This window comes from Panthera tigris, chromosome C2 (genome assembly GCF_018350195.1).
Source record: "Panthera tigris isolate Pti1 chromosome C2, P.tigris_Pti1_mat1.1, whole genome shotgun sequence".
In the NCBI taxonomy this organism is placed as follows: Eukaryota; Metazoa; Chordata; class Mammalia; order Carnivora; family Felidae; genus Panthera; species Panthera tigris.
In genome coordinates this window covers 155,756,521-155,783,771 of record NC_056668.1, presented here as the reverse complement: position 1 = coordinate 155,783,771, position 27,251 = coordinate 155,756,521, and the positions used below count along the sequence as shown (strand labels likewise).

General features: G+C 39.4%; 2 protein-coding genes across 31 annotated transcripts in view; one reads left to right on the top strand and one right to left on the bottom strand.

Annotated features, from left to right (window-relative positions):
* LOC122230731 overlaps positions 1–17,004 on the bottom strand; it is an 80,002-nt gene extending 62,998 nt beyond the window's left edge. For 5 of the 17 annotated variants that reach the window (XR_006207787.1, XR_006207793.1, XR_006207796.1 and 2 more), the window contains exons 1-2: positions 16,749–16,835; positions 10,115–10,178 (exon numbers count right to left, since the gene is read on the bottom strand). Coding sequence is in view for 7 of the 17 variants with exons in the window: in XM_042957095.1 (XP_042813029.1) it covers positions 10,115–10,121 (7 nt within the window). In the remaining 10 variants the exon portion in view is untranslated. Of the gene's footprint in view, positions 1–4,725; positions 4,784–10,114; positions 10,179–16,748 lie in introns of all 17 variants that reach the window. The other 12 variants (XR_006207789.1, XR_006207795.1, XR_006207790.1 and 9 more) reach the window with 9 other exon arrangements.
* Positions 1–27,251, top strand: part of CLASP2 (cytoplasmic linker associated protein 2) — a 180,412-nt gene that overhangs the window by 46,411 nt on the left and 106,750 nt on the right. For 9 of the 14 annotated variants that reach the window (XM_042957091.1, XM_042957085.1, XM_042957089.1 and 6 more), the window contains exons 8-9: positions 10,765–10,911; positions 26,259–26,338. In XM_042957091.1, coding sequence (XP_042813025.1) covers positions 10,765–10,911; positions 26,259–26,338 — 227 coding nt within the window. Of the gene's footprint in view, positions 1–10,271; positions 10,383–10,764; positions 10,912–26,255; positions 26,339–27,251 lie in introns of those variants that run through there. The other 5 variants (XM_042957090.1, XM_042957088.1, XM_042957081.1 and 2 more) reach the window with 3 other exon arrangements.

The window sequence follows — 27,251 nt, the reverse complement described above, 5'->3', positions numbered from 1 at the left end:
AGAGAGAGAGAGCGAGTGAGCGAGCGTGAGAGCATGGTTCACCCTATTTGGGTTGGACTTACCTGATGCAGGGCTGGAGCTCACCCAATGCAGGGCTCAAGCTCATGAACCACAGGTGAGATCATAACCTGGGCCGAAGTCAGATGCTTAACTGACTGAGCCACCCAGGTGCCACTGGACACATATTTTTATAGATGGTATTGTGTATTTTGTCAGAAGCTATCCAGTGCCTGATTGTCTTTTTTTGTGTGTGATATTAATATACAACAGTGGGTTTAGGTGTTATCAGCCTGATCTATTCTTAAAAAGTTCCCCAGCAGCCTTTCACTTAACAGTTTCAGCAGCCACTGGTCCCAATTACATTTTTAGATGATCCCATTGTTTACTTTGGGGTTTGGAAAGTTAAGAATGGAATCAGGCAAACCAGTTAAGAAGTTGTTGCAGCAGTGTAGGCAGAGATGATACTGGTCTGGTCTTAGATTAGGAGGGGCAGCAGAAATAAAGAGAAATAGGTGAATTTGAGATATAACTTGGAGTTATGTACAAGAACTGTTGATAAAGGAAGGCAGAGAACTCGGAATGGGGCTCCTATATTGTGAGCTTGAGCAGCTGAGTAGATGGTGATTTCATTTACTGGGATAGAAGTAGACTTCAGGACAACAGGTTTGGAGATGGTGTTGGTGTTAAGGTATATATGTCAAGTTAGAGATGCCTTTGAGATATCCGTGGGGGAGGTGTTTAGTAGGGCAGCTGAATATCTACGTCTGGTATTCAGAGACGGTATAGGCTAGAGACAAATAGCTCAGGGTTGTCATCATATGGAAGGTGTTTTAAACTATTGAGAATGGATGAAGGCATTTAGAAAGTGTGTAATCTGGAGAGAAGGAAGATACTCAACATTTAGTGATTGGATAAAAGAGGAAGAGACTGAGCCAGCGGGACCTGTGAGGTCAGAGGAAAGCCAAGGCAAGTATTCTATTGTAAAAGCACAATGGGGGGGGCACCTGGGTGGCTCGGTCGGTTGAGCGACCGACTTCGGCTCAGGTCATGATCTCCCAGCTTGTGGGTTCGAGCCCCGCGTTGGGCCCTGTGCTGACACCTCAGCCTGGAGCCTGCTTCAGATTCTGTGGCTCCTTCTCTCTCTCTGCCCCATCCCCGCTCACGCTTTGTCTCACTCTGTTTCTCAAAAATAAATAAATGTAAAAAATAAATTTAAAAAAAGCACAATGGGGAATGCAAATGATCCCACGTGTTTGAGTTTGAGGACCCTGTAGTACCATCTTCTAGTGATGATTGTTTCCTAATCTCAGTTACTGATTTAGCTGTTCGATATGACCATGGTCATTGTTAGACAGGTAAGAGGGTGAGACTATTTAGGAATCCAGAGTCTTCCTGCTCATTGTTTTAATTAGAATAAGGAAGGATATAGCTTCAAGAGAAAAGAGGAACTTTGGTATAAGAAACCAATATGAAACACTGTATTTGTGCATGAAAATGGTGGCATTGTGGGTTTTTTCTGAACTGGTTGGTTTACTGAAGAAAAGCCACACAAAGTGAATTTTTTTAAAGGAGATACGGTATACAATTTTGGCTTGATCTTCTGTTTGTCATGTAAGGATGGAGAAGTTTTTTATCCTTTAAATGAATTCAGAGGCAGAAATTTCAGGTGTTGGAATACATGCACCCATAAAAGTGAAGTGGAAAGTTTGAATAGCCATTTGAATACATGGCTTTCCTTAGAAGGGAAAAAGAAAAAAAAGGAAGGAATCTGATAATGGTAATATAAGTTTACAATTTCTTATCTGAAACATTGGGGACCAGCTATGTTTTGGAATTCTGCGTATGTCAGATTTTAGAAAAGCAATGATCATAAACCATTATATCACACAAAAACTCCAGCTGTGTTCTGGGCTGTACCTCGTAGTCAAGCATGTTAATATTTTTGCAGTTAAGTATATGCAAATTCACAATGAGTAAAATAAAGACAAAAAAACAGCTTCATGTCAGTTCACATGTTGTGCCATAAACTGAGTTCAAATCAGCTTAGATTTTGCTACCAAATGAATTTAAAAAGAAAAAACAATTTAAAGAAGAGTTAATAACCTATTCTTCTCCCAACTATTCCAAAAAAATAGAAGAGGAAGGAAAGCTTCCAAATCTGTTCTAAGAGGCCAGCATTACCCTGATACTAAAACCCAGATAAGGACCTACAAAAAAAGAGAACTACAGGCCGACATCTCTGATTAACATAGATGCAAAAATCCTCAACAAAATGTTAGCAAATCGGATTCAGCAGTAAATTAAAAATCATTCACATGATCAAGTGGGATTTATTCCTGGGATGTAAGAGTAGTTCAGTATTCACAAATCAGTCAATGTGTACATCACATCAACAAGAAAGAGGTCAAAAACCATATGATCATTTCAATAGGCACAGAAAAAGCATTTGACAAAGTACAACATCCATTTCTCATAAAACTCTCGACAAAGCAGGTTTAGAAGGAACATACCTCATTATAATAAAGGGCATATATGAAAAACCCACCCCTAACATCGTATTCAGTGGTGAAAAACAGAGCTTTCCCCCAAAACTCTGGAACAAGACAAGGATGTCCACTCTCACCACTTTTAGTCAACATAGTACTGGCAGTCCAAGAAAAAGAGGTAAGAGGCATGCAGACTGGTAAGGAAAAAGTCAACTTTCACTGTTTGCAGATGACATCATATTATATAGAGAAAACCTGAAAGACTCCATAACACTGCTAAAACTGATAAGTGAATTCAGTAAGGTCACAGGATACAAAATCAATGTACAGAAATCCGTTGCATTTGCATACATTACAAATGAAGCAGCAAGAAAAGAAATTAAGAAAACAATCCCATTTACAGTTGCACCAAAAATAATAAAGTATCTAGGAATAAACTAAGACAAAAGGCCTGTACGGCGAAAACTATAGAACAGTGATGAAAGAAAGTGAAGACGGCACAAATGGAAAGATAGTCCATGCTCGTGGATTGGAAGAACAGATACTAAAACATGTATACTACCCAAAGCCATGTACACATTTAATGCAATCCCTATCAAAATACCAATTGCATTTTTCACAGAAGGTGAACAAACCATCCTAAAATTGGTATGGAACCACAAAAAACCCTTAATAGCTAAAGCAGTCTTGGAAAAGAAGACCAGAACTTGAGGTATCACAGTCTCAGATTTTAAGATCTACTACAAAGCTGTAGTGATATAAACTGTGGCACTGGTACAGAAATAGACACGTAAATGAGTGGAACAGAATGGAGAGCCCACCGACTCTTGATTTCGGCTCAGGTCATGATCTCACTCACAGTCATGAGAATTGAGCCCTGCATTGGGCTCTGCACTGGGCATGGAACATGCTTAAGATTCTTTCCCTCTCCATCTGCCCCTCCCCTGCGCTCGTGCTCTCTGTCTCAGTCTCCGTCTCTCTCTCTCGAAAAAAACAAAAAACAAAACCAGAAGTCCATGATTATATAGTCCGTTAATTTTTGATGAAGGAGGCAAGTAAATGCAGTGGGAAAAAGACCATCTCCTCAACAAATGATGTTGGGATAACTAGACAGCTACATGCAAAAGAATGAAACTGGACCGCTTTCATATACCATGCACAAAAATAAACTCAAATGGAATAAGGACCTGAGACCTGAAACCATAAAAACCCTAGAAAAGCACAGGCAGTAATTTCTCTGACATTGGCCATAGCAGCTTTTTTCTCAGTATGTTTCCTAAGGCAAGGAAAACAAAAGCAAAAATAAACTATTGGGACTACACCAAAATGAGGTTTCTGCAGAGCTAAGGAAACAGCTAAAGCTAAAAGACAACCTACAGAATGGGAGAATATATTTGCAAAAGACATATCCGATAAAGGATTAGTATCTGAAGTATGTAAAGAACTAATACAACTCATCACCAAAAAAACACAAATAATTTAATTAAAAATGGGCAGAAGACGTGAGCAGACATTTCTCCAAAGAAAATACCCAAATGGCCAACAGATACATGAAAAGATGCTCAGATGCTCAACCTCCTCATCAGGAAAATGGAAATCAAAACCACAATGAAGTATCTCCTCATACCTGTCAAAATGGTTAAAATCAAAAACACAAGAAACAACAGGTATTGGCAAGGAAGTGGAGAAAAAGAAGCCATCTTGCACTGTTGATTGGAATGCAAGCTGGTGCAGCCACTGTGGAAAACAGTATTTTTGGTTTCTCGAAAAAATGAAAAATAGATCCAGTAATTCCACTACTGGGTATTTACCCAAAGAAGATGAAAACACTAATTCAAAAAGATACACGCACCCTTATGTTTATAGCAGCGTTATTTATAATAGCCAGATTATGGAAGCAGCCAAGTGTCCAATGACAGATAAATGGATAAAGAAGATGTGGGTATGTGTGTGTGTATAAACACGCATACATAACGAGTATTACTCAGCCATAAGGAAGAATGAACTCTTGCCATTTGCAACAGCATGGATGGATCTGGAGAGTATAGTGCTAAGTGACATGAGTCAGAGAAAGACCAATGCCATGTGATTTCAGTGCTGTGAGGAATTTAAGAAACAGGAACAAAGAAAAAACAGAGACAGACCGAGAAATAGACTCTTAAGTATGGAGAACAAACTGACGGTTACCAGAGGGGAAGAGGAGGATGAAATAGGTACAGGGTGTTAAAAGTACACTTACCGCGGTAAGCACTGAGTAATGTATAGGAGTGTTGGATCACGATGCTGTACTCCTGAAACTGATACAACGCTGTATGTTAACTACACTGGAATTAAAAAAAACAACACGCTAAAGCTGGACTTTTAGAACTTCCTGGCTTTCAGGCATTGCAGTTAAGGGATTGTGGGCCTGTAATCTCTCCGTGCTTGCTGAGAACAGTACCCTGGTGTTAGATGAAGGCAACAAAAGGTAGAGCCTTATTCTGCTTGGGCTGCTTTTTATTTCTGCCTACCTGTCCTCTCCCCCACCCTTCCTCCTCCTCACTTCCCTCCCCTTCTTCATTCTATTATCATCTCTTCTTCCTCCCCCATCTATTATCCCTATCTTTTTCTTCTACTCTTACCACTACTCTTTTTCTCTCATTTTCCATTTCAATCCTACACATACCCACTGCAACCTGCTACTTTATTAGTTTTTATCTTCTAGTACTTTTAAATTCTTCCTCTTGATGATGTTCGGCACTAAACTATACCAATGTCTTTTTGGAGTGAGAGCAAAGGTGTCAAAGTAATCATGCTTTCTGTAGTTGATCCTTTTTTATTTATTCAGTAAATATCAAAGCACCTACTATATGTAGCCCAGGTGATTTTTTCTTTTTGATTTATCTTCTAGTTCAGTTGAGCTGTGTCTAATCTGTCATGCCTGCCCACTGAGTTTAAATTTCAGTTATTGTATTTTTATTTCTAGAAGTTCTGTTTGGTTGCTTTTAAAAATCTGTCACTTTTTGAACTTCCTAAAAGATCCCTGAAATTATTTTCAAGCTTTTCTAATAAAGCTTTCAAGTATAGGCATTTTATGGTCTGTGCTTGATAATTTTAGGATTTTTAGTGGATCTGTTCCTATTGTCTATTTCTGCTTATTCTTGCTCACAGTGTCTTGTTTCCTGCCATGCCAAGTGACCTTTCGAAAATGATTTGTGCACATAATGCGAGGCCAGAGACTTTATTCCAGGAAAATTTTGCATTTGCCTTGGCTGTTGCTTGGGAGTAGGAGCACTCCCAATGTGAGCCAACTAAGTTTGAGGGCTGGAGAGTCTTGACCGTCTAAGCGATTCACCTTAATGAAGTACTCCATTTGATTTGCTTCTCTATTGCTCTCCTTTGAGAGTCATTGGAACAGAATAAAAGACTATAAGAAGATAAGGGCTTACTTATCATTCACTTTAACCTTGAGAGTATAGTCATTTGGTAAACCAGCTTTTGATGGGAAGAGTCTCCTATTAGAATCTGTATCTTTTTTATGTGGATTTTCAAATTCTATTTCCTTTGCCCCCAAGGCTTCAAAATAGAAATTCATATGTACTGGTTTTGTCCTTTATTTCTTATGATTTTGTCAGATACTTAGTTGTTAACAAGATTTTTTTCTCAAATATCTGTTCAGTGTTTATAGTTGTTTGCCTTCGGAATTGTGTTTCAATAACCTGGAGACTGAAGGTCTTCCTACTATGAGAAGGGTCATTCTAAGCATCGTTCCACATATGGAGTTATAGCAGTGGACAAAATGGACAACTTCTTATTCTAATAATAACACATTTCAGTGGGGGGAGTCAGATAATAAAATATATAGATGGTAAGTGCTAAGGAGAGAAAATAGGAAGGTAGGGATAGATTGGTAGTGTCGGGATGTTGGCAAGTTTATAATTTTAGGATCCGAGAAGAGCTCATTGAGAAAGCGATAGAAGAATAAAGATCTGAAGGAGGTGAGTAGACAGGGTGGCTCTGCAGGGAAGAGCGTTCGAGGCGGAGGGAACCAGTGCAGAGGCCTTCCTATGAGTCTTGGCAAGGAGACCGGTGGGGCTGGTTTGGAGAAGAAGCTGGAGGGCAGTGAGTAGGATCACATTGGAGAGAAGCACGTAGTATCTAAGATCTCCCAGGTTTTGGAGCACTGGTACTGATAGACCTTCTTATGGAGACCCAAGAGGGTTTCGAGCAGTGAGGTGGTATGATTTTGTTCAGTTCAGGACATTATGTTGAGAATAAGCTCTGAAAGGGCAGAGGTGTGGAGTAGGAGTGATGGAGTTATGGCGTAAACAGGACGACATTTCTGCCCACTTCCAGTCCAACTTCTAGTTCACTCTTAAAAGCGTCTATTGTTTTTGGAGGTGATAAGTGCTAGGAAGAACCAGAACTGGTTTGGTCTGAATATTTACAGTTAAGAAGATATTTTTAAGCGTAGAATATTTATAATTTCCATATAAATTACAAGACATTTTTACTTTGGGGACTTGTGATGATGGATTCATTTCATGAATTCTTTTAGCTTACAGTCAAGAAAAGGTATAACATTTTTGGAAGTGGTAAAAAAAAAAAAAAATTCCCCTCTGTAGATACGTCCTTTTTTGCTTTATGTATTTGAAGCTATGTTACTGGGTCCATAAAAATTTAGAGTCCTGATTTTTTTTTTCCCTTTTGGATTGATCCCTTTATCCTTACTAAAAGTCTCTACCTCTAGTAATGCTTCTTCAAACTGCCTTGTTTGAAATTAGAGTAGCTGTATCAACTTTCTGTTGATTGGTATTTGCCATAGTCTGTCATTTTACCTTTAACTTTTATGTGGCTTTGTAAAGTATATCTTGTACAGGCAACCTATTTTTAAAAATGCAGTATTGTTCATTTATTTTTAAGGTAGTTCCTGATATATTTGGTTTCGTTTTTGCCACTTTATCTTTTTTTTCTATTTCATCCACTTGTTTTAATCTTCTTTTAATCTCCTTTCCTGCTTCTTTTCAATTATTTAGATTCTTGAATTTTTCTTGTATTAGTTTATCTATGTATACATTTACTCTTATTCTAGTGGTTACCCTAGCAGGGATCGGCAAATTCACTTGCAGGCCACATCCAGCCATCCTCCTGTTGTACATAAAATTTTACTGAAACGCAGCCACACCTATGTGTTTACATATCATGTATCACTGCTTTGGCACCACAATAGCGTAAGTATTGTGTAGCCGCACAGAGAGATTCATGTATGGCTTACAAAGCCTAAAATATTTACCATGTAACCCTTTATAGAAAAAGTTTGCCAACTCCTGGTTCTTAAACTTGACCATGCATCATAGTCACTGGGAGGGCCCCCATCTCCAGAGTTTCTGATTCATTAGATTTCAGTTGGGGCCAGAGAATTTGCATTTTTAAGAAATTGCCAGGTGATGCTCAGCTGCCGGTCTGTACCACTGTCCTAGAGGTTATAATGTGCATCTTTGACTTATTCAGTAAAAAATAAATGTGTATACTGCTCCCACAACAATGCTTAAAAGCCCAAAGCCGGGGCGCCTGGGTGGCTCGGTCGGTTAAGCGTCTGACTTCGGCTCAGGTCATGATCTCACGGTCCGTGAGTTCGAGCCCCGCGTCGGGCTCTGTGCTGACAGCTCAGAGCCTGGAGCCTGTTTCGGATTCTGTGTCTCCCTCTCTCTCTGCTCCTCCCCTGTTCATGCTCTGTCTCTCTCTGTCTCAAAAATAAATAAACGTTAAAAAAAAAAAAAATTAAAAAAAAAAAAAAAAAGCCCAAAGCCTCTTTAACTTTATTTGCTTACCTCTTAAGAGCGCTATTTCATAATCATCTCAAGCTGATAACAACTCAAAAGTCCATCAGCAGTAGAATGGATATTACTAAATTGTGGTGTGTTTATACCCTAGAAAACTATAAGCAATGAAAATGAATCTCCCAAATAGTATATTGAGTGAAAAGAAGCTAGCTTCTCGTATGATTCCTTTTAGAGAAGGCTCAAGAATGGGTAGAGCTGACAATGCGGCTATGAGTCAAGACTAGCGTTGGTAGGTGGTCATGACTTCGGGGAGGTGAGTGAGGGTGTGTAAAGGATACTGATAATGATCTCCTGGTCTGGAGGCTGGTTACGCTGCACGTCTGTTTTGTGAAGATTCATCGAACTGCAGACTTAAAATTTATATACTTTTGTCTATCTTATTTTTGATTAAAAAAAGTTAAAATTTAGGGACGCCTGGGTGGCTCAGTTGGTTGAGCGTCTGACTTCGGCTCAGGTCATGATCTCATGGCTCGTGAGTTCGAGCCCCACGTTGGGCTCTGTGCTGACAGCTCAGAACCTGGAACCTGCTTCGGATTCTGTGTCCCTCTCTCTCTCTCTGCCCCTCCCTCGCTCATGCTCTGTCTCTCTTTCTCTCTCTCAAGAATAAATAAGACATTAAAAAAAATTTTTTTTTAAGTTAAAATTTAATTTCCCAATAGTTTGAGAAAATTAAGAGTTAAAATTTTTTTAAGTGGCAAGAGACATTTACTCTCTTCGATTCTTGTGTGTGTAGGAACAGAACACTGTTTCCATGGGAACTTCTGGCTACTCAGTGTCTTAGTACCTATCTTTCTATACATCTGTGTGTCTCCTCTGTCTCTCTTGGCTACGTTTTCTTTTACATGGTGGTGGTAAAATAAAGTTTTTTGAGGATCATATTAGTGTTTTTTACAGAGCAGTCAATATAGAGCACAGGTTTTAACTTATCCAGACTGGCTCTCTAATAGTGTTATGCTAAAAAAGAAAAAAATATATCTATCTTTTAACTTGAAGATAGTATTTTCAGTTTAGTTTTTTCTTACAAATTATGCTATTAAAAAAAAAAACTTGATGGAATGAAATGTGGCTTCATATTGGTTTGTCTATTTGATTTTCTTTTTTCCAGATAAATTCAACAGTCTTACCACTTGTCTGGTGTATTTTCTTTAAAATATATTTAATAGTTGAAGTATCCCTCTGTAGTAATGATTTCATTCTAGTTGATTTGGGTATTTGCATAGGTGAGGGGAACAAGTTGAAAGGAAAAGATTCTGACACATTATTGATCCGAAGCCTGTGGCAAATCTGCTGTTCTGCCTCGCCCATCTTGTTTGTCGTGGTTGGTTTGTGCAGGGTCCTAGAGAAGACCGTCTTCGCAGACAAGTAAAATGCATACAGCTTGTGATTTTGGAGGGGGGGGGGGAGGCGCGGTTCATATTATACAAGGAGATGATACTATTGTGGTCATTAATGAATATTCTAAAAGGAGCTTTGGGTAGAATATTTTAGAATCATTTATGAAAACAGATTGTTCAGTTTGGTTTCTGTGGCCTAAATAAATAGCAAAATTGTGAGATCAGAGAGTTAATTATGCACAGAAATGAGCACTGTGATATTCCATGTTTTACTGATGCAATAATAAGCACCCCAGCAGAATGAATATTGCATAAAACCTTATGTTATATTTGTATAAATATTCTTATGAATTAAATAGGAGAAAAGAAATTTAGGTTTAGAAACCTTTGTGTTGAAAGCCTTTGAAATTTAGGTAAAGAATGAGGATTGCAGCTGCATAGATAATTTTTTAAATACATGGAGAATTTTTACCTTTCATCTGGCAGTAGCTGCCATAAGATGATGTCACCTTGTAGCTGATTGGCTGTTACAGCACCTAGGGCAGGGAAGAGAAAGAAAAATGCCGGCACAAACCTCAGTGGTGGTTCTGTGGTTGTTTCTGTCTATTTTTGATAGAATCTTTGCTTAGTACCAGATCTACTGTATTTGGCCATGTGAACCATTGGGAGCATCCTAGGGTGAGGGAAATTCAGCGCTTTCAGAGGAATGAGGCGACTGATTTGCAAACGGATCTGTGATTGTAAGTTGCAAAATCCGGGTGTAAGGAATAAGGCAGGGTGTGCTGGAAGAGATACTATGGGAGGAGCTGGCAGAAAATGCTTACATGAGTAGCAGAAAAATGAAAAATGCTTTTCATGATCAGGGTTAATGTATCTGGTTTGATGATTTGCCTTCATGTATAGGTAGGAAATGTGACAATATTGCAGTCGAGTTGTAAATAATACTGGGCTATTTCAGATAGTGTTGGCCAGTATATAAATGCTTATTCAAAGGAGCTTTATTTTGTATTCTCTCTTACAAAGTAATGATTTTATTTACAGCTTTATTTGATTTTTGAGTCTTGTGGGAAATGGAGCAGGGCGTAGTTCTCTTAAAATACATTTTTCTCATGCTTTGTGCAGATAAAAGCTTTGATGATGAGGAATCGGTGGATGGAAATAGGCCATCATCAGCTGCCTCAGCCTTCAAGGTTCCTGCACCTAAAACATCCGGAAATCCTGTCAACAGCGCGAGGAAGCCTGCTTCAGCAGGTGGCCCTAAGGTTGGAGGTAATGTAAATCCATTTCCAATCTGATGTGCATGCCGCACGCCCTTGATGTGGACACACATACTTAGAACTTCGGAGGAATATGTTTATTCATGACTGCAGCATGGTTGCAGGTCTGGGGCGTCTCTTGCAACACACAGAGAACGTGCTGCCTTTTCCAAAACGTTTTTAAAATGGGATCTATTGCTGTTTCCTGTGAATTAGTGTATCTTGAGTGTATTCATTTTTCAGATGCCATTTTTCAAGGGAGACATTTAAGGGAATCTTTCGATTTGGGGTTTTTTGGTTTTGTTTTTAAGGAGAGAGCAGGTTTTTCAGATTTTGGCTCTTAATTTTCAGGTGCTATCGTTGTTAAAGAAATACTGATTTATGTAACGTTTCTATACGTTCATCTAGTAGTGAGTCTTGAATACTTCAGGGTTGAAAAAATGGTTGAAGATACTGGATGTTGAATCATTTGTCACAATAGGAAATGGGTGGTGGTCAAGTGAAATTGCCTCAAAAATGGTTTCTGGATTTGATAATAATAAATAGGAAAAAACAGCTTTTATGAAGTTACAAACACATAGTACATTCTTTGATCATATTAGAACTGCTTCTGTCATACTGTTTATCTTTTAAATTTTTTTATGGGTATTTTTTTCATATTCTAATAAGAAAGTCACGAGTACTTTTCAGGTGCTACTTTCTGCCAGGTCTTTTTGGTAGAATGAATCCTATTAGAATAAGTAAATATTTAATGCTAAAAGGACATTAGCTACTTTCTCCTTTTCTTTCGTGTGTGTGTGTGTGTGTGTGTGTGTGTGTGTGTGTTTGAGAGAACAGATTGTGCCTTGTTTTTGATAACTGGTAGGAAAATCCTGATCTTCAGAATTTTGTTTTTCCCCTTTTTACCTATAGCTTTTTTATTAAAAGTATAGAGAAAGGAAAAATAAGCTGTATATTTTGACCAGGTCCTGTAAGTTGTGTTCTCTTGACCTTTCTATACAACTAAACATTAATTTCAAGTCATGTGATATTCTCAATGCAGAAAAAATACCATTAATATTTCATTTTAGCTGTCTTTAGTGTGCCATATAACTAGCAAGAAAGATGATATATACACACACTTATATATCTATATATAAACATATAACCTCTTTACATATACTCTTAAGCATATAAATAAATAGGTAAATATTTTGAAATAGAAATGTCTTAATGATTTCTCTTGGTATTTTGGGTAATTTACACTTTAGTGTTTTAATTATTTTCTCTTTGTTATAGGAATATATTATCATCCAAATGTTAGTTATCATATCCTATTACATGACATTGTCTATTATGCATTCTTATCTCTGGTAAAAAGTATACGACAATTCTGTGATTTCTTTTGTAACATATGGCTACCTTGAATTACTTGCAAAGGGGATTTTTTTTGTCTTGATTTTTGAATTATAGATTTCTGATATATGACACAATAGTGATTTCAGGTCTTATTTAACTTAAAATGGATTAATACGTGAAATGCATGGTGATAATATTTAACATTTTTGTGAATCTAAGCCATTCATTGGTTTATGATTAACTCTGCTTTTCATGTTTTATTTTCCTTAGAGGAAAATTGAGATTGTAGTTTACCTACAAAAGCTTACTTAATTTTGATGTTAATTAAACTGATAAGATCAGAGTGTCTTGTTGTTGTTGTTTTTTAAGGAAACAGATTTCCTTTATGCCACATCACCTTCTCTGGTTTGTAGTCCTACCAGATACGAAAATGCTAGATAGCTTTTGTGATCATAGGCATTAATCACTCATACAGATTATATCATCCATCTAAGCAGTGGCTCTTTTGATAAAAATGAGGACGAGATCTCCATTCCTCCTTCCTTCCCCTCCTTGTCCTCTTTCTCATCCTCCTCCTTTTGGCAATTGCAGATTCATCCTGCAAATTTTTGTCTGTTGCTTTTGTTTGCCCCAGCTCATTTAGGTTCACTGCCTGTTTCTCTACCTAAGAAAAGAGCTACTAGCCAGAAGATACTGATACTGCTTCCGAAACTAATGCCCTTCTTGGCTCTCAGTCCTTTGAAAATTTAACTTTAGATTTTCTGTTCTTGGCAGAGGCTTATTGATTTTTAGCTTAGTTATAGAAAGTTTTCGTAAGAGTTTAAGAACCTTTGCATTAGAGAGGACATTGGTCATATGGTTCAGTTTAGTGTTCAAGGGTAGCAGTCCCTTTCACAGTATTCCTGATAGGTGACTATTCAACATCTGATTAAAATAATGTATGCACATTGATTACAATTTGGAATAAAACCACCTACAATACCACTATATGTGAGGATAATCAATTGATATATTTTGATGAACTTTCTTCTAATTACTTTCCAATAATTTACATATATATAAACTTACACACACACACATTTTCTTAGGAGGAGGACAGAATTGGCACCATTCGTGATGTCCTTTTGTATACCTTTTTTTTCTTACTAGTATTCTACGTGGAGCATTTTCTCATTATCCTAATTTATTAACTGAAAACTATTCATAGCTAAATAATATCTAGGTTGCTTTCAATATTTCCTGCCGTTATAAATAATTCCATTAGGCTTTTATGGGTATCTTTCAGCACATCTCTTGCAATCATTTCCTTGGAATAAGTTTCTCAAGTTTACTGACTCAGAAGATAGAGGGATTTCTCCTTTCAGTGTGGCACAGTGTCCTCCAGAAAGGTTATAAGCCAAATTCAGTTCTGAATAAATGAATTCTATTTTACATTGCATTAAATTCTGCCTCCTTGTAACTTAAGCAGGGAAGATTAATTATTTGTTAACATGATACTTTGAAATACTTGAAGGTTGGGTTGTCCCTGTCTCTCTCTGTAAGTATTCTGCTTTCTAGACTATACACTTTCTTTCTCATAAGTTTATATGGAATAATGAGGATTCAGTCTAAGCATTTCGTTTGCTACTTCTAGGCATATAATATACTGATAGGTATGTTTAGTTCCTATTAAAGGAATATGGTGGTGGAGGGGTATATGTATTAGTTGAATAAACCCATCACAGTCCACTGCGTTTAACAAATATTCTTTCAAGTAAGATTGCCAAGATAAGTGAATTTCTTTGGAATCCTTACTGAATCTACTTTTGAAGTTTTGGAGTTTAAGTTACTTCTCAGAGATATATGTCAAGATTAAAGAGATGTGTACTATTTTTAGCAAAGTATCCTATCCAGTTAATTAAAGCCAATAGGACCTGTGTTTAATCTTTAGTGTGTGTTAGTTTTTCTCTGTCCTTTGGCTCAGGGTGCCAACCTGTTTTACTCACATTGTAATCGTGTGGCCTTTAAGTCAAGGAGAATCAAACAAAGGGTCATGGGTTGCTCCATACCAGTATATTATTGCTATAGAAACCCATATTATGTGAGTGTCAGCGTTACCTTTGTGCTTAGCTAATTAGATAAAAGGATAAAATGAATTCCTTTATGTATTATTTTTTTTTAATGATTTCCTCTAAATAGTCCTTTTCTGAATAACATTTATAACTTCATAATAGGGATTAAGGTAGGGGTGCTTGGGTGGCTCAGCCCGTTAAGGGTCGGTCCATCTTCGGCTTAGGTCGTGATCTCACAGTTCTTGAGTTCGAGTCCCACATTGGGCTCTGTGCTGACAGCTCAGAGCGTGGAGCCTGCTTCGAATTCTGTGTCTCCCTCTCTCTCTCTCTGCCCCTCCCCTGCTCATGTTCTGTCTCTTTCTCTCAAAAATAAAATAAACATTGGGGGCGCCTGGGTGGCTCAGTCGGTTAGGGGTCCGACTTCGGCTGAGGTCATGATCTCACGGTTCTTGAGTTCGAGTCCCACATTGGGCTCTGTGCTGACAGCTCAGAGCCTGGAACCGGCTTCGGATTCTGGGTCTCCTTCTCTCCCTGCCCCTCTCCCATAAATGCTCTGCCTCTCTTTCTCTCAAAAATAAACAAACACAAAAATTAAATAAATAATAATAAACATTGAAAAAATTTTTTTTAAATAGGGGTTAAGGTAAATATGTTTTCTTTTGGGTTCATGGTTTAGAATATACTGATGGAACCTGGTTTTTTAAAATATTTGTATCTCTAGAGTACTTTAGGTAATAATTTAAAAAAAAAAAAAAAGTTTTCGTGTTCTCACATATATTCTCTTGTTTAAACCTCAAACCCCGTAGAATTCCGTGCTTTATTATCCCAATTTTACTGATGAGTAAACTTAGGTTTGGAGAAGTTAAGTTGCATAGTGTCATGCATCTAATAAGTAGGCAAAGCACAGAAAGCACTTTGCTGTACAGCCACCCGCACTAATGTCACTGGGTAAATAAGAATTCTTCTAGATCCTTTAGATCTAAGATTATAATCTACAGGGATGGTCACTACCTTTCAGCATCCATAACTCAGTCATTTTAAAGCTCAACTAATATGATTCTCAGAAAAATAGAATATTTGGAAATAAGCAAACCTGAAATTTATTCTTTGTCAATAGAAATGCTTTTTAGTATTTTCTTGTTGAAATCACCCCGTACCAATTATTTTGGCTGTTATTCTTTTTAATATAGAGGTTGACTTAGATGATAATATAATTGTTATTGTTAATGATTAGTACCAGATTTTGAGGTTAGTCATTTGTTTTTGAGGCTTGTATGTAATCATTGAGACACATCATTGGCTAAATCTTTAGTTAGTTCTCAAAGTTCTGATGTTCTTTCTCACTTGCTCGTTCATTCAAGTGGACAGTATTTTCTCTCTACTCTTTTCATCTAATATCAAAGATTCCTTTGAAATGGTTTTAACTTTTAATTCATATAATTAGATAATTACCACCATTTCAGATTCAGAAGTACTTATCATTTTGATATTTTATATTTGCTTAACTTCATTTATGTCTGACCTGAAGTTTTATTAAGAAGATCCAAATGTCGATTTTCCATGCTGATCATTCCCATTTTTTCCCCTCATGCAAACAGTTAAGTTTTTTTTTCTTTTAAACAAATAAAGATCATGAGAATCGGTATATATTTAATAAATCTCACAGAATTGGATGTTTAATCTTGGAATTCAAATTTTTAACGGGTAAACCTCAATATCTTGCTATTGAACTTTATATGAAATCAAATAACTTTTCTGTTTGTGTGTTTTGTTTTGTTGTGTTTGTTTTCTTCTCTTCGCTTAATGCCAAGGGAAGGTACTGAAGCAGCGTGTTTTAGCCCTTAATCTTAAAGATTATCTGGCACAATTCAGGTGAAGAGACTGAGCCTCCTGAGAGTAAAATGATGTATCCAAGATAAGACAGTTACTAGCCTCTGCTTGGCCAGAGGCTTTTTCTTGGATCATCTCTGGTCATCTCCTATCCAGCACTGTGTGTGATGCATATTTCTTTTTTTTTTTTTTTAACGTTTTTTAATTTTTTTAATTTATTTTTGAGACAGAGACAGAGCATGAGCAGAGGAGGGGCAGAGAGAAGGGGAGACACAGAATCCGAAGCGGGCTCCAGGCTCTGAGCTGTCAGCACAGAGCCCGACGCGGGGCTCGAACTCACAAGCCGTGAGATCATGACCGGGCGGAAGTCGGATGCTTAACCGACTGAGCCAGCCAGGCGCCCCATGATGCATATTTCTTATTTTTATCCCATATAGCAAGATACTGTTATTGACATTGGGAATTTAGTGATTGGCCTGTAGCCATCATTCCATGTTAAATTACAACAAAAACCGTATCACTGATGGATTTTTATTCATCGTAAGAAGCACTGGTGCCATCTGTCTCAGCTTTAGTTGTAAGATGAGTAGGATTCAAGTAATTCAACAAGTTTAGTTTCATAGCATCTTACCTCTCGAATCCTGTTGCTTTGCCGTAACCACTGTTGTTTGATATGTGTCCTTCTACTTCTTACTCCACGTTCGTTTATGTAGGTGCCCGGATTACATGTTATGTTCACCCACATTAAACACACTAGTTAGTAAACACTTTGCAACTTGACTTTTTTCACAAGACGTCCATCCTTCAGCATCAAGAATGGCAGCGATCACATCCTTTTAATAGCCATCTAGTATTCCACATGATTGGTGTACCATGATGTAATAAACTGTTTCTCTGCCAGGGTCATTCAGGTTGTCTGTAGCTTTATGGTGTCACCAAGAATGCAGATCTCCGTGTACTTCCTGTATTTGCACATTCTGTTGCTGATCTGTGGAATCGATTCCTCTGAAGGTTCAATTAAAGGTTGTATTTTTAATTTTAATAAAGACATTATTTTACCTTTTCCAGCTTTGAATGTAACAGCCTTATTAATTATTGTCATTTTGATAGGTAAAAAATGGTGTTTATTTTTTTTTTTTCTTTTTAATTTGCATTTTTCCATTCACCTATCCATCTGGCCAGCAGCTGGCAGATGTTTACGGAAAGCTTTTTAGCATGCTGCTACTTTTGTGATCTCCGGAAAACAGTCGGTGAACAAAAACAAAGACCCTGCTGCCTTCCTGGAGTTTTTATTCTATTGAGGTTCAGAATATTTACATCTATTAATGAAATTAGCGTATCCTCTTCTGTGAATTACATGTTGTTATTTGCCCATTTTTTATTGGGCTTTTTTTCTTCTCATCCGTTTGTTATAATTTTTAAAATATTAGGCCTCTTAGTCTTTTGTTAAAAATCATAAATATTTCATCCGTATCTCCTCTGTCCATGGCATTTTTACATCAAAACTTAAAAAATTTTGGGGGCGCCTGGGTGGCTTAGTCGGTTAAACGTCTGACTTTGGCTCAGGTCGTGATCTCGTGGTTTGTGAGTTCGAGCCCTGCGTCGGGCTCTGTGGTGACAGCTTAGAGCCTGGAGCCTGCTTTGGATTCTGTGTCTCATTTGCCCTCTGCCCCTCCCCCACTTGTGTTCTGTCTCTCTCAGTCTCTCAAAAATAAATAAATGTAAAAAAAAAAAATTGTAAAAAGTTTGTAAAAAAAACTTAAAAACTTTTTGTTGTAGTAGGTAATATATGTGTTATTTTCTTTTTGACTTCCAAATTTCCTAACCTGAATAAAAAGGACTATTATCCAGTCCCAAGGCTATGCAAATGTTTTATTCCAATTTATTCTAACACATTAATCAGGGGCGCCTGGGTGGCTCAGTCGGTTGAGCCTCCGACTTTGGCTCAGGTCATGATCTCATGGTTTGTGGGTTTGAGCCCCACTGGGCTCAGACAGCTCAGAGCCTGGAGACTGTGTTACATTCCATGTCTCCATCTCTGCCCCTCCCTGGCTTGCATGTGCTCTCTCTCAAAAATAAATAGATAAACTTAAAAAAAAAATTATTATTTTACACACTTAATTTTATCAGTATATCTTGAATTTATTTTTGTATACAATGACAATTTATCTATTTTAATTTATGTTCTTATGCATGGCCAATTAATGTCTGTGCATTTAAAGAAAACATTCTTTACTTCATTGAATGAGTGCTATTGCATATATTTCAGTTAGTTTCTATAGTTTCTTTTTTCCTGATCTATAGCTTTTATAGTGAGTGGTTCCTCAAACTTTTTATTAAGAAAAATTTTGAGCATATATAGCAAAGTTGACATGCAGCAAACGCCCATCACCTAGATTGAATAACTAGTGTTTGCCATATTTGACTCTATATAAACCTATTCCCACACATATTCTTTTTTTTTTTAATCTCAACAGTTGGAAACATTGTAGTGTCCAAGTTGTAGACGTTATGACATTCCAGCCATAAATATTAAATATGCTCTTCCTAAGACTTACGGGTATGCTACAGTTGTTATATGTATAATATCATTATCATATGCAAGAAGATTCTATAATGTGTATAGAACAGTCACCTTACCAATTTTTATACCCGTAACATTGATATAACTTGAAGAGTCTAGGCCAGTTGTCTTAGATTGTCTGGGTTTGTTCTAGATTTGTCTGATTTCTTTTTGATGTTATTTAACTTGTTTCTTCTCGCCATTTTAGTTTTTGTAAATTGTTAAATTATATACTCCCCTCCTTTTAAGCACTTCCATTCTGTATTCAAATTGTCCCAAGTATCCTAAGAATATTTTTTTATATCAAATATATAAATTCTATGGGCCCAGGAAGAATTTTCAGTTTCTTCATTCAAGAATGCCCTCGTTATAATGAGATGCGGTGTCTTCACTAAATGATACCTGGGGGGCTTTCTATTTCTAATTCTGTGATGGCATCTCATTTCAGTAGAGCCTGTATCTTCCCTTTCTTCCTTTCCTTTATCCACAAGCTTCGAAGGGATCCCTCTCCTTTTTGAGTGCTACTTACCTGGGAGTCCTGGGGGAATCTTAGCTGAGGTCTGTTCTACCACCACCAGGACCCTCATCCTCCATAGAGTGTCCTCTGATTTTTCTCTCCAGTGAGGACTCTCAAGTCCAGTCCAAGGCTGGCCTTGGATGTTTGTTTTTCCCCATTTACTTGTAAATCAAAGTTTGAAGTGTTATTAATCTTCTCTGAGCTGATATGTGCTGTGGGTGGTTTTACTTGCTCTTCTTTTTGGTCTTTGGTTTTTGGAGTATGTAGTTGAATGTCTGATTTGAATTTGGGGAACTACCGTTTCCCACGGGATTCAAAATGTCTACTATAAGTTTTAATATTTAGTAAGAAAATACCTTTTTTTCTTGATAATCCATTATCTCAGCATTTTGTTGAATTTTAGGACACTATTTTATTGTTTTGTTTTTTTGAGTTTATCATTGATGTTGGGAGAGAGTGAGTGAAGGTACAAGCTGGGGAGGGGCAGAAAGAGAGAGAGAAAGAGAGTGAATCCAACAGGCTCCACACTGCCAATGCAGAGCCCCATGCGGGCTTCAAGCCACAGACCATGTGATGTGATCATGACCTTCGCCAAAATCAAGAGTGGTGCTTAACGGACTGAGCCAGCCAGGTGCCCCAGAGGGTTACTGTGTGAATAGTTTCTACTTGCGCCATTAATCCTAATCACTTCTTTGTCATGTATCAAAGTTTCATGTATTTTGGGGTCTCTTTTTAAAGTCTCTAATTTGTTTATTTGATTAGTTGGCCTGTTCCTGCACTAAAACCTGTCATAATTAGCTTTGTAAATCTTGATAGGTGGTAGGGCAAGTGCTTCCTCCCCCAAATTCGTTTGTCATTCCTAATGCCTTTGTTGATTGGTGTGTTCGTGATTCTGTCCACATTATTTCTTTAAATTGTGTATTCACATATGTTCTGTAGTCCATACTAGACAGTTCTAATGTCTGTAATTCTAAAATTTATTATCTGTTACCTGTGACTCTTAGTTCATAATGGTTTGCCTTGTGATTTCATTGCTTGAAGTTAATTTCATTGATGAGAGTTCTTTGAGCCTAAACTGGCAATTGTAGAAGCTTTCCTCAGAGATTTATTCCTGCTCAAAACTGGGGCATCACCAATCAGGAACCCCCCCGCCCGCCCCCCCCCCAGCCTCTCCTAGGTCTTGTCTCAAGTCGAGAATTCAAGGTCACTCCTCACCTGTTGGCTGGGGATGCAAAGTCACGTAGTGAAAGGAGCATTCGGGAATGCGAGGAATTGCTCAGCTGTTCTTGCAAACAATCGATTGCAGCTTGCCCTCTGACCACAATAATTCACATGCCTTTCAGGTACAAGATACACTCATGGACTTTTCCCAAAAGTTTCAACTGATTGATAATGTCAGGTTCAAAGTACATGATCTTGTGGTCTCCATCAGGTCACATGGGAGGGTTCTTTGGTGTGGCTCCTCTCCATCCAGAGGCCTGTGAACTAAAAAGACGTCTTACTCGCCCCCAGACAGCATCAAAATCGGGTATCAGAACAGAGTATCCATAATGGACACTCCATTTGAGAAGGGAAGGGACAGGAAGTTCATAGTAGTCACTGACTTATGGCAGTTTTCAAATCCAACAGGAACCTGTCGTCAGGTTCCCTTCCTTCTGGGATTGTGTTTCTTTGAGGGTTTTATTCTCTCTCTGGGTGTGGTTCTCTAAACCAGTGTTTTCCTCTGTTCTTGGTCTGTGCGGAACTCTGGGCTGTGCCTCCTGAAATATTTCCTTCTTTTGCGTAAAAATCTTGTGTTTTCGACTGAGTATCGTTTTCAACCCTGCTTGAAAGAAGGCTCTTAGGTTAAACTGTCTCTGAGTCTTGGTAGCACTCTTCAGAAGCACTGGTAATGCTCTCCTTGGATCACTCACTGTGAAAACTATGGGTCTTAGGGGCAACCTGGGTGGCTCAGTCAGGTAAGCGTCTGACTTCGGCTCAGGTCAAGATCTCACGGTTTGTGGGTTCAAGCCCCACGTCGGGCTTGCTGCTGTCAGTGCAGAGCCTGGAGCCCGTTTCAGATCCTCTGTCCCCCTCACTCTCTGCCCATGCCCAGCCTGTGCTGTGTCTCTCTTTCTCTCTCAAATAAATCAACCTTTAAAATAAATTTAAAAAATTAAAATTCTGGTCTTCTATGAATTTTATTGGGGTTTAAGCCATATTTACCCCCCATGCTGTTTCTTTATTATTATTTATCTTTCTCTAAGGGCTAGTCTCTTGGTTGTAACATGGGAAGAACCTGCCCTTTCCCACTTCTGAGACTTGTTCCCCTTGCTCCTGTCTCTGAAACACACTGCTTTACCCTTTGGCTCACTCACCTTTGTATCCAGCACTCAGCACTTCATCTTATTGGTAGTTGAGGACTAAGTAGAATGAGTTTTCTCTTTGTCCTTCAGCCTTTAAGTACTATTTGGGAATTTCTGAGAGTGCCTACCCTAGTCATTCTGGCTTACTAGAAACATGCTACCCCCTGAATGTCAGAACCCTCTGATCCCCCCTCTCTGCCCCCATCCAAGTAGGGGCATCACCTAGTTTACGGTGAGTTCTAGAGCAGGGATCAGCAAACTGTAGCCCACGGGCCACGCACGTCCAGCCGACTGGTTTCTGTTTTATGCCTGAGCTAGGAATGCCTTTTTTTTTTTTTTTTTTTACATTTTAAATGATTAAAAATATTCAAAAGAAGAATAAGATTGTGTGACATGTGAAAACTATATGAAATTTAAATTGTAGTGTCCATAAATAGAGCTTTATTGGAAGACGGCCCCACGCATTCATTTTACATATTGTCTGTGGCTGCTCTCCTACAGTGGCAGAGTTGAGTAATTGCAACAGAAACCATATGGCTCACAAAGTCTAAGATACTTACTGTCTGGCCCATTCCAGAAAAAATGTAGTGACCTCTGTTTTAGCATGGGTAGACATCTGAGCAGAGCCGTTCTGTTGTTTTGGCCTATCAGTATGTTCCGGTGTGATTGTTGACCCAGTTACATCTGAAAGAGCTCAGTCAGGTTGGAGGCCAGCATTGCCCTCCAGCCCCTGCTCGTGCTCCTGCTTGCAGACTCACTGTACCTCCTCTCGGTGTAGAGACTCGCTGTCCTTCCCTGCAGTAATATTTGACATTAGAACCCATCACCCGTTCTGACTCTCTGCCTATGGTATTCATTCTCCTTGCTGGTGCTAAAAATGTCTGGTAGCATTTGTTTAGGTGAACTTTAAAGCTGCATCAGAAAATGGGATAGTGATCGTGAGGTGAAACAGTCTGTTCCACAGAGTTTTTCCCGATGCAGAGATCCTTTTCTGTTTTGTTGGCCACCCAGTCAAAACCAAGGGGAAGGGAAGCATTAGGCGGACTAGGATTGTAAAAAGGTTTACTTATAATACAAGAGATAAGCAAGGACCAGATCCACACGTCCTCTGTCCTGACACTATTCACGGACCCAGTCCGCTCCCAGTGGCAGTAGCTCTGCTTATACAAAGTGAGTTTCAAAGGTAAGAGTGAGATAGGTTGGGGTCAGCTGTTCAGAACCGTGCGCATGCTTGAGAAATTCTGTAATGCCCGTGTCCAGGTTTAGAGACCTAATTGTCACATCTCAGCTGGTCATCAGGCCACATTCGGTGATATCTGTAGCCTTTTGCGTCTGCAGCTTCCGTGGGACTTTCAAAGCCATTTAATTTCGACTCCGCCCACCCTCCCCACTAGGTTATTTGGCCCTACTCCTAAGACGTAACTCACTGCGTAATAAAAGGCTTTACGATCTGAGTGAATCGTGACTTGTTTAAAGTTAGACTTTTCCTATGTACGTCCTCAGTCCCTGGCATGTTTTTCTGGGCTCATTTGGGATTTGTTCAGATGCTCTGCATTCCCTTGAAGGTTTTTAATACTGTGTTGTAGCTGGTGGGTTGATGTGTTGGAGTTTACATTCTATTCTCCATACGATACCTTTCGTAAACTGCGTGCACGCTGTAGGCAGTCTTCATACTGCTCTCCCCCTCCGTCTTCCAGTCCTCTGTAGGATTCTGTCTTCCACACTTGAGCACAGCAAAGTTGTCAACTGGCTCTGCTCTGGGACGTCTGCACAGGCCTCCTCTGCCAGTTGAGAGGTATACTTTCCAGGAGTCAATTACTGTTCTCAAACTTGCCTATAATGCTTCCTCTTGTTACTATAACAAAGTATTTTGCGGGAAGTGGCATGTAAGTGAACAACCCATATTGAATGAAAGAGGAAAGAAAACTGTTTTTATTAAAACTGTGTTGAATATTTAGGAACTACTTGATAAGGACAAGTCCCTAAAGAAATTTGTTTCAGTGGGCTAGGCTGGGCAAGACAACTGTGAAAGATTGGGAGGAAATAATAAAAATCCAGGCTTCTGCTTTCCTCTCAGGGACCCATTGTTAAACACAATGAAACTCAGGGGCGCCTGGCTGCCTCAGTTGGAAGAGAGAGAGTGACTCTTGATTGTGGGGTCGTGGGTTCAAACCCCACACTGGGTGTAGAGATGACTTAAAAAAAAAAAAAAACCTTAAAAAAATTGAAGCCCACATGAAGAGATTGATTTGGTAAATGTTATGAGATGTTAAGATAGTATGATTAGGTAGCTTATTTTTTGTTTCTTTGCTTCAACTGCTTTTCAGTTAATCTGTTAGTTGCTAGGACTGATCATGGGCACAGGGTTGAGAGTTTTATTGTTACTTGATTTTTTTATAATATCTAGGGAATAACTAATTTATTTACTCTTATAGCTGAATTTTCTGTAGCAAGTATGCGTTCATGCCTCTCTTAATTTGTTAAATTGTCATTGCTTTCAGTTTGCAGTTTTATATTGCCTTGCAGCTTTGTTACGCTGTCCTGTGGTCCACCTCTTAGTCCCTTTAAAACTCACACACAACAAGATATAGCGTCAGAGGGTTTTGTTTGTTTTGTTAAAGATGAGGAGCTTCTTACCTGCCCTGGGAAATCCTGAGTGGTTTTTTTTTTTTTTAATTAGGACAATGTTCATTTTTTATAAAAATTTTTTAACGTATGTTTATTTTTGAGAGAGAGAGAGGGAGAGAGAGAGAGAAACAGAGCGTGAGCAGGGGAGGGCAGAGAGAGAGGGAGACACAGAATCGAAAGCGGGCTCCAGGCTCTGAGCCATCAGCACAGAGCACGGCGTGGGGCTGGAACCCGCGAACCGCGAGATTATGACCTGAGCCCAAGTTGGGCTCAACCGACTGAGCCACCCCGGCACCCCAAGGACAATGTGAATTTTTTAAATCCAGTTTTGAAGTATTAATATTTCTCTCGGTAGATGATAAACTTAATTTGGGAGATACTATTATTTAATTTTTTAATCGGATAGATTTTTTAAGTTAATTGTCTCTTAGGATGTACATTTGGTGTGGTTGAAATCGATTTGAATGTGTCGAGTTATCACCATGAAGAAATAAGTATATAGAGTTAGAAACTAAGTACTGCCTCCATCGATCAGGGTTCAGTCCAGAGACGAAACCCACAACCGGTATTTTTACAGAGAGAATTCAATATAAAGAATTATTAAATGGACCTGGTGAATTAAAAATGAAAAAACAGGACCCTGAAGCGTCACGGAGGTAGTAATTACGGTCCAGAGCAGGGAAAACGAGGGGCCGATTGTTGAAACGTGGAGCTGGGGCCCCGCAGAGCTGCTGCTCACACCTCCGTGAGGAGCTGCTCTCGACGGGCGCCCGCCGTGGGCCTGGTCAGGGTTAGAGCAACTGCTGACGGGGGCCAAGTGCTGCTGCTGCAACGAGCGCCCTGTCAGAGCTGTTAGGGTTTTACTGAGGCAAGCGGGAAGCCAGAAGGAGCAGCTCCCTTCTTTCACTTTCCGGTCTCTCCGCTGCGCCTGCTGGTTCTCCTGCCATTCCGCCCGCTCCCCCTGTTGGCAGAGTTTGACAGGAAACCCTTAGAATTGGCAGAAAGGTGGTTTGCCCCATCCTAGGCCCAGCATCCCGGAGTGTGAAGGAGCACAGCCGGGGCTGGAAGACGGTGGTTCAGTTACTGGCTCTTAAACGGCTACTACCTATTAAGTTCGCTTTTTTATTGTCTGTGTGCAGTCAGGGGAGATCTGTTTGCCTGTTGAAATTTAATTTCAAGAACGTCGTTTCCTTCACACTTGCTTTCCTAGGCTCTGCTGCGTACGTGGACCCTCTGCCTCATTTATTTGCCATCATTTATTGATATTCGGTGTCATTAAAATTGCTGTTTACCTTTTTAAATGATTGTCTTTTCACCTGTATTTCTCGTGTACTTGCTGTTGCATTGAATAAGGATGGGAGGGCTCTGTTCTTATAATTTGCATTTTATGACTAGCCTGCCCTCTTACTTTATTTTATTTTATTTTATTTTTTTAAATTGTTCTTTAACGTCTATTTTTGAGACAGAGAGAGACAGAGCATGAACAGGGGAGGGACAGAGAGAGAGAGAGGGAGAGACAGCATCTGAAATAGGCTCCAGGCTCTGAGCCGTCAGCCCAGAGCCCGATGCGGGGCTCGAACTCACAGGCCGCGAGATCATGACCTGAGCTGAAGTCAGATGCTTAACCGACTGAGCCATCCAGACGCCCCTGCCCTCTTACTTTATAAGGAATTAGTCAACTACTGCGAGGTACCTTGACTTTTCTGAAAGATGTTGATTTTATTTTAATGCTGTCTTACAAAATGGAACTTCGCTCAAAATTATGCCTTTTTGATATCAAGAGAGTTATATTTTCCATATTTTCCTTGGTGCCAGAATGCATAAAAATAAACTTTAGGCGCTTCTAGGTGGCTGAGTCAGTTGAGTGTCCGACTTTTGATTTTGGCTCAGGTCCATGATCTCATGGATCGTGAGTTTGAGCCCTGCATCAGGCCCTGAGCTGACAGCACGGAGCCTGCTTGGGATTCTCTCCCTCCCTCTCTCTCTGCCCCTCCCCCGCCCACTTGTGCTTGCGTGCGCGCTCTCTCTCTCTGTCTCTCAAAAAACAAATGAACTCAAGAAATAAATCCATCTCCTTTTAATTAGCAGGTGCTTCTAAGGAAGGGGGTGCTGGAGCAGTGGACGAAGAGGATTTTATAAAAGCTTTCACCGATGTCCCTTCTGTTCAGGTAAGGGCACCAGTGAAGAAGCACTTCCTGTGATTACTGCTCATACCCCTGTGCATAGAGTTATTTTGGTCTCTTTCTCAAAGTTCTTTTTCCCCTTAAATTACCGTAAGTAAAACACTGGGCTTATTATTACCAAGCTGTTATTTGGTGCGATTCGAGCTTCAAGTGATTTTTCACTGAGGCTAAAGTTGAGTCACTACCTTGAGCAGTGTTCGACTACCTCCGCTTTTCTCAAAGCTGTTTGTGATACGTTGTTCTTCTTTCTTCTGACTCGTTTCGTTTTGTTTTTACACTCTTACCTTTTTGTCCACTTCATCTCTGTCTCCTTCACGGGCATTCCATTCTCTACCTGGCTGTTGAATATGGGGATTCCTTAGGGGTCAGTGGTGGGCCCTCTCCTTTCCACTTTCTTACTGAGTCACTTCTTCACACCCACGGCTCGAGCTCCCGCACAGGTTTTTATCTCTCTTGAGCTCCAGAATAAGTTCTCCGCTGCTGTTTACCTGGCATGTCCTTCTCGAGGTCTCAGAGGCGTCTCAGACCCAGCCTGTCCGAAACGGGACTCACGATCGACCCCTGACAGGTCTGCGCTTCCAGTGTTGTGTACGTGGACGCCATCAGTCCGGTTTGCAAAAGTCAGAAATCGAGGAATCCTACTGCGTCGGATTTCTCACTTAGTAGTATTCAGAGTTCTTTTGCTTGTATCGTCTCCTGAGAGAATGTTTGAAAACTCGTGTACCCTCTCACGGAAATAAATGTTTGAGTTGACCCCGTTTCCCTTGTTGGGGGAGAGGAAGTCTGACATTGTACTCCAGGATAATGCATCGTATCCTAGTAAGATTAAGAGCGGCTGGGGGGCCTGCCTTTACTCTGAAATTGGGCAGAAGGACTATCGGGAGGCAAGAAAGCGCTG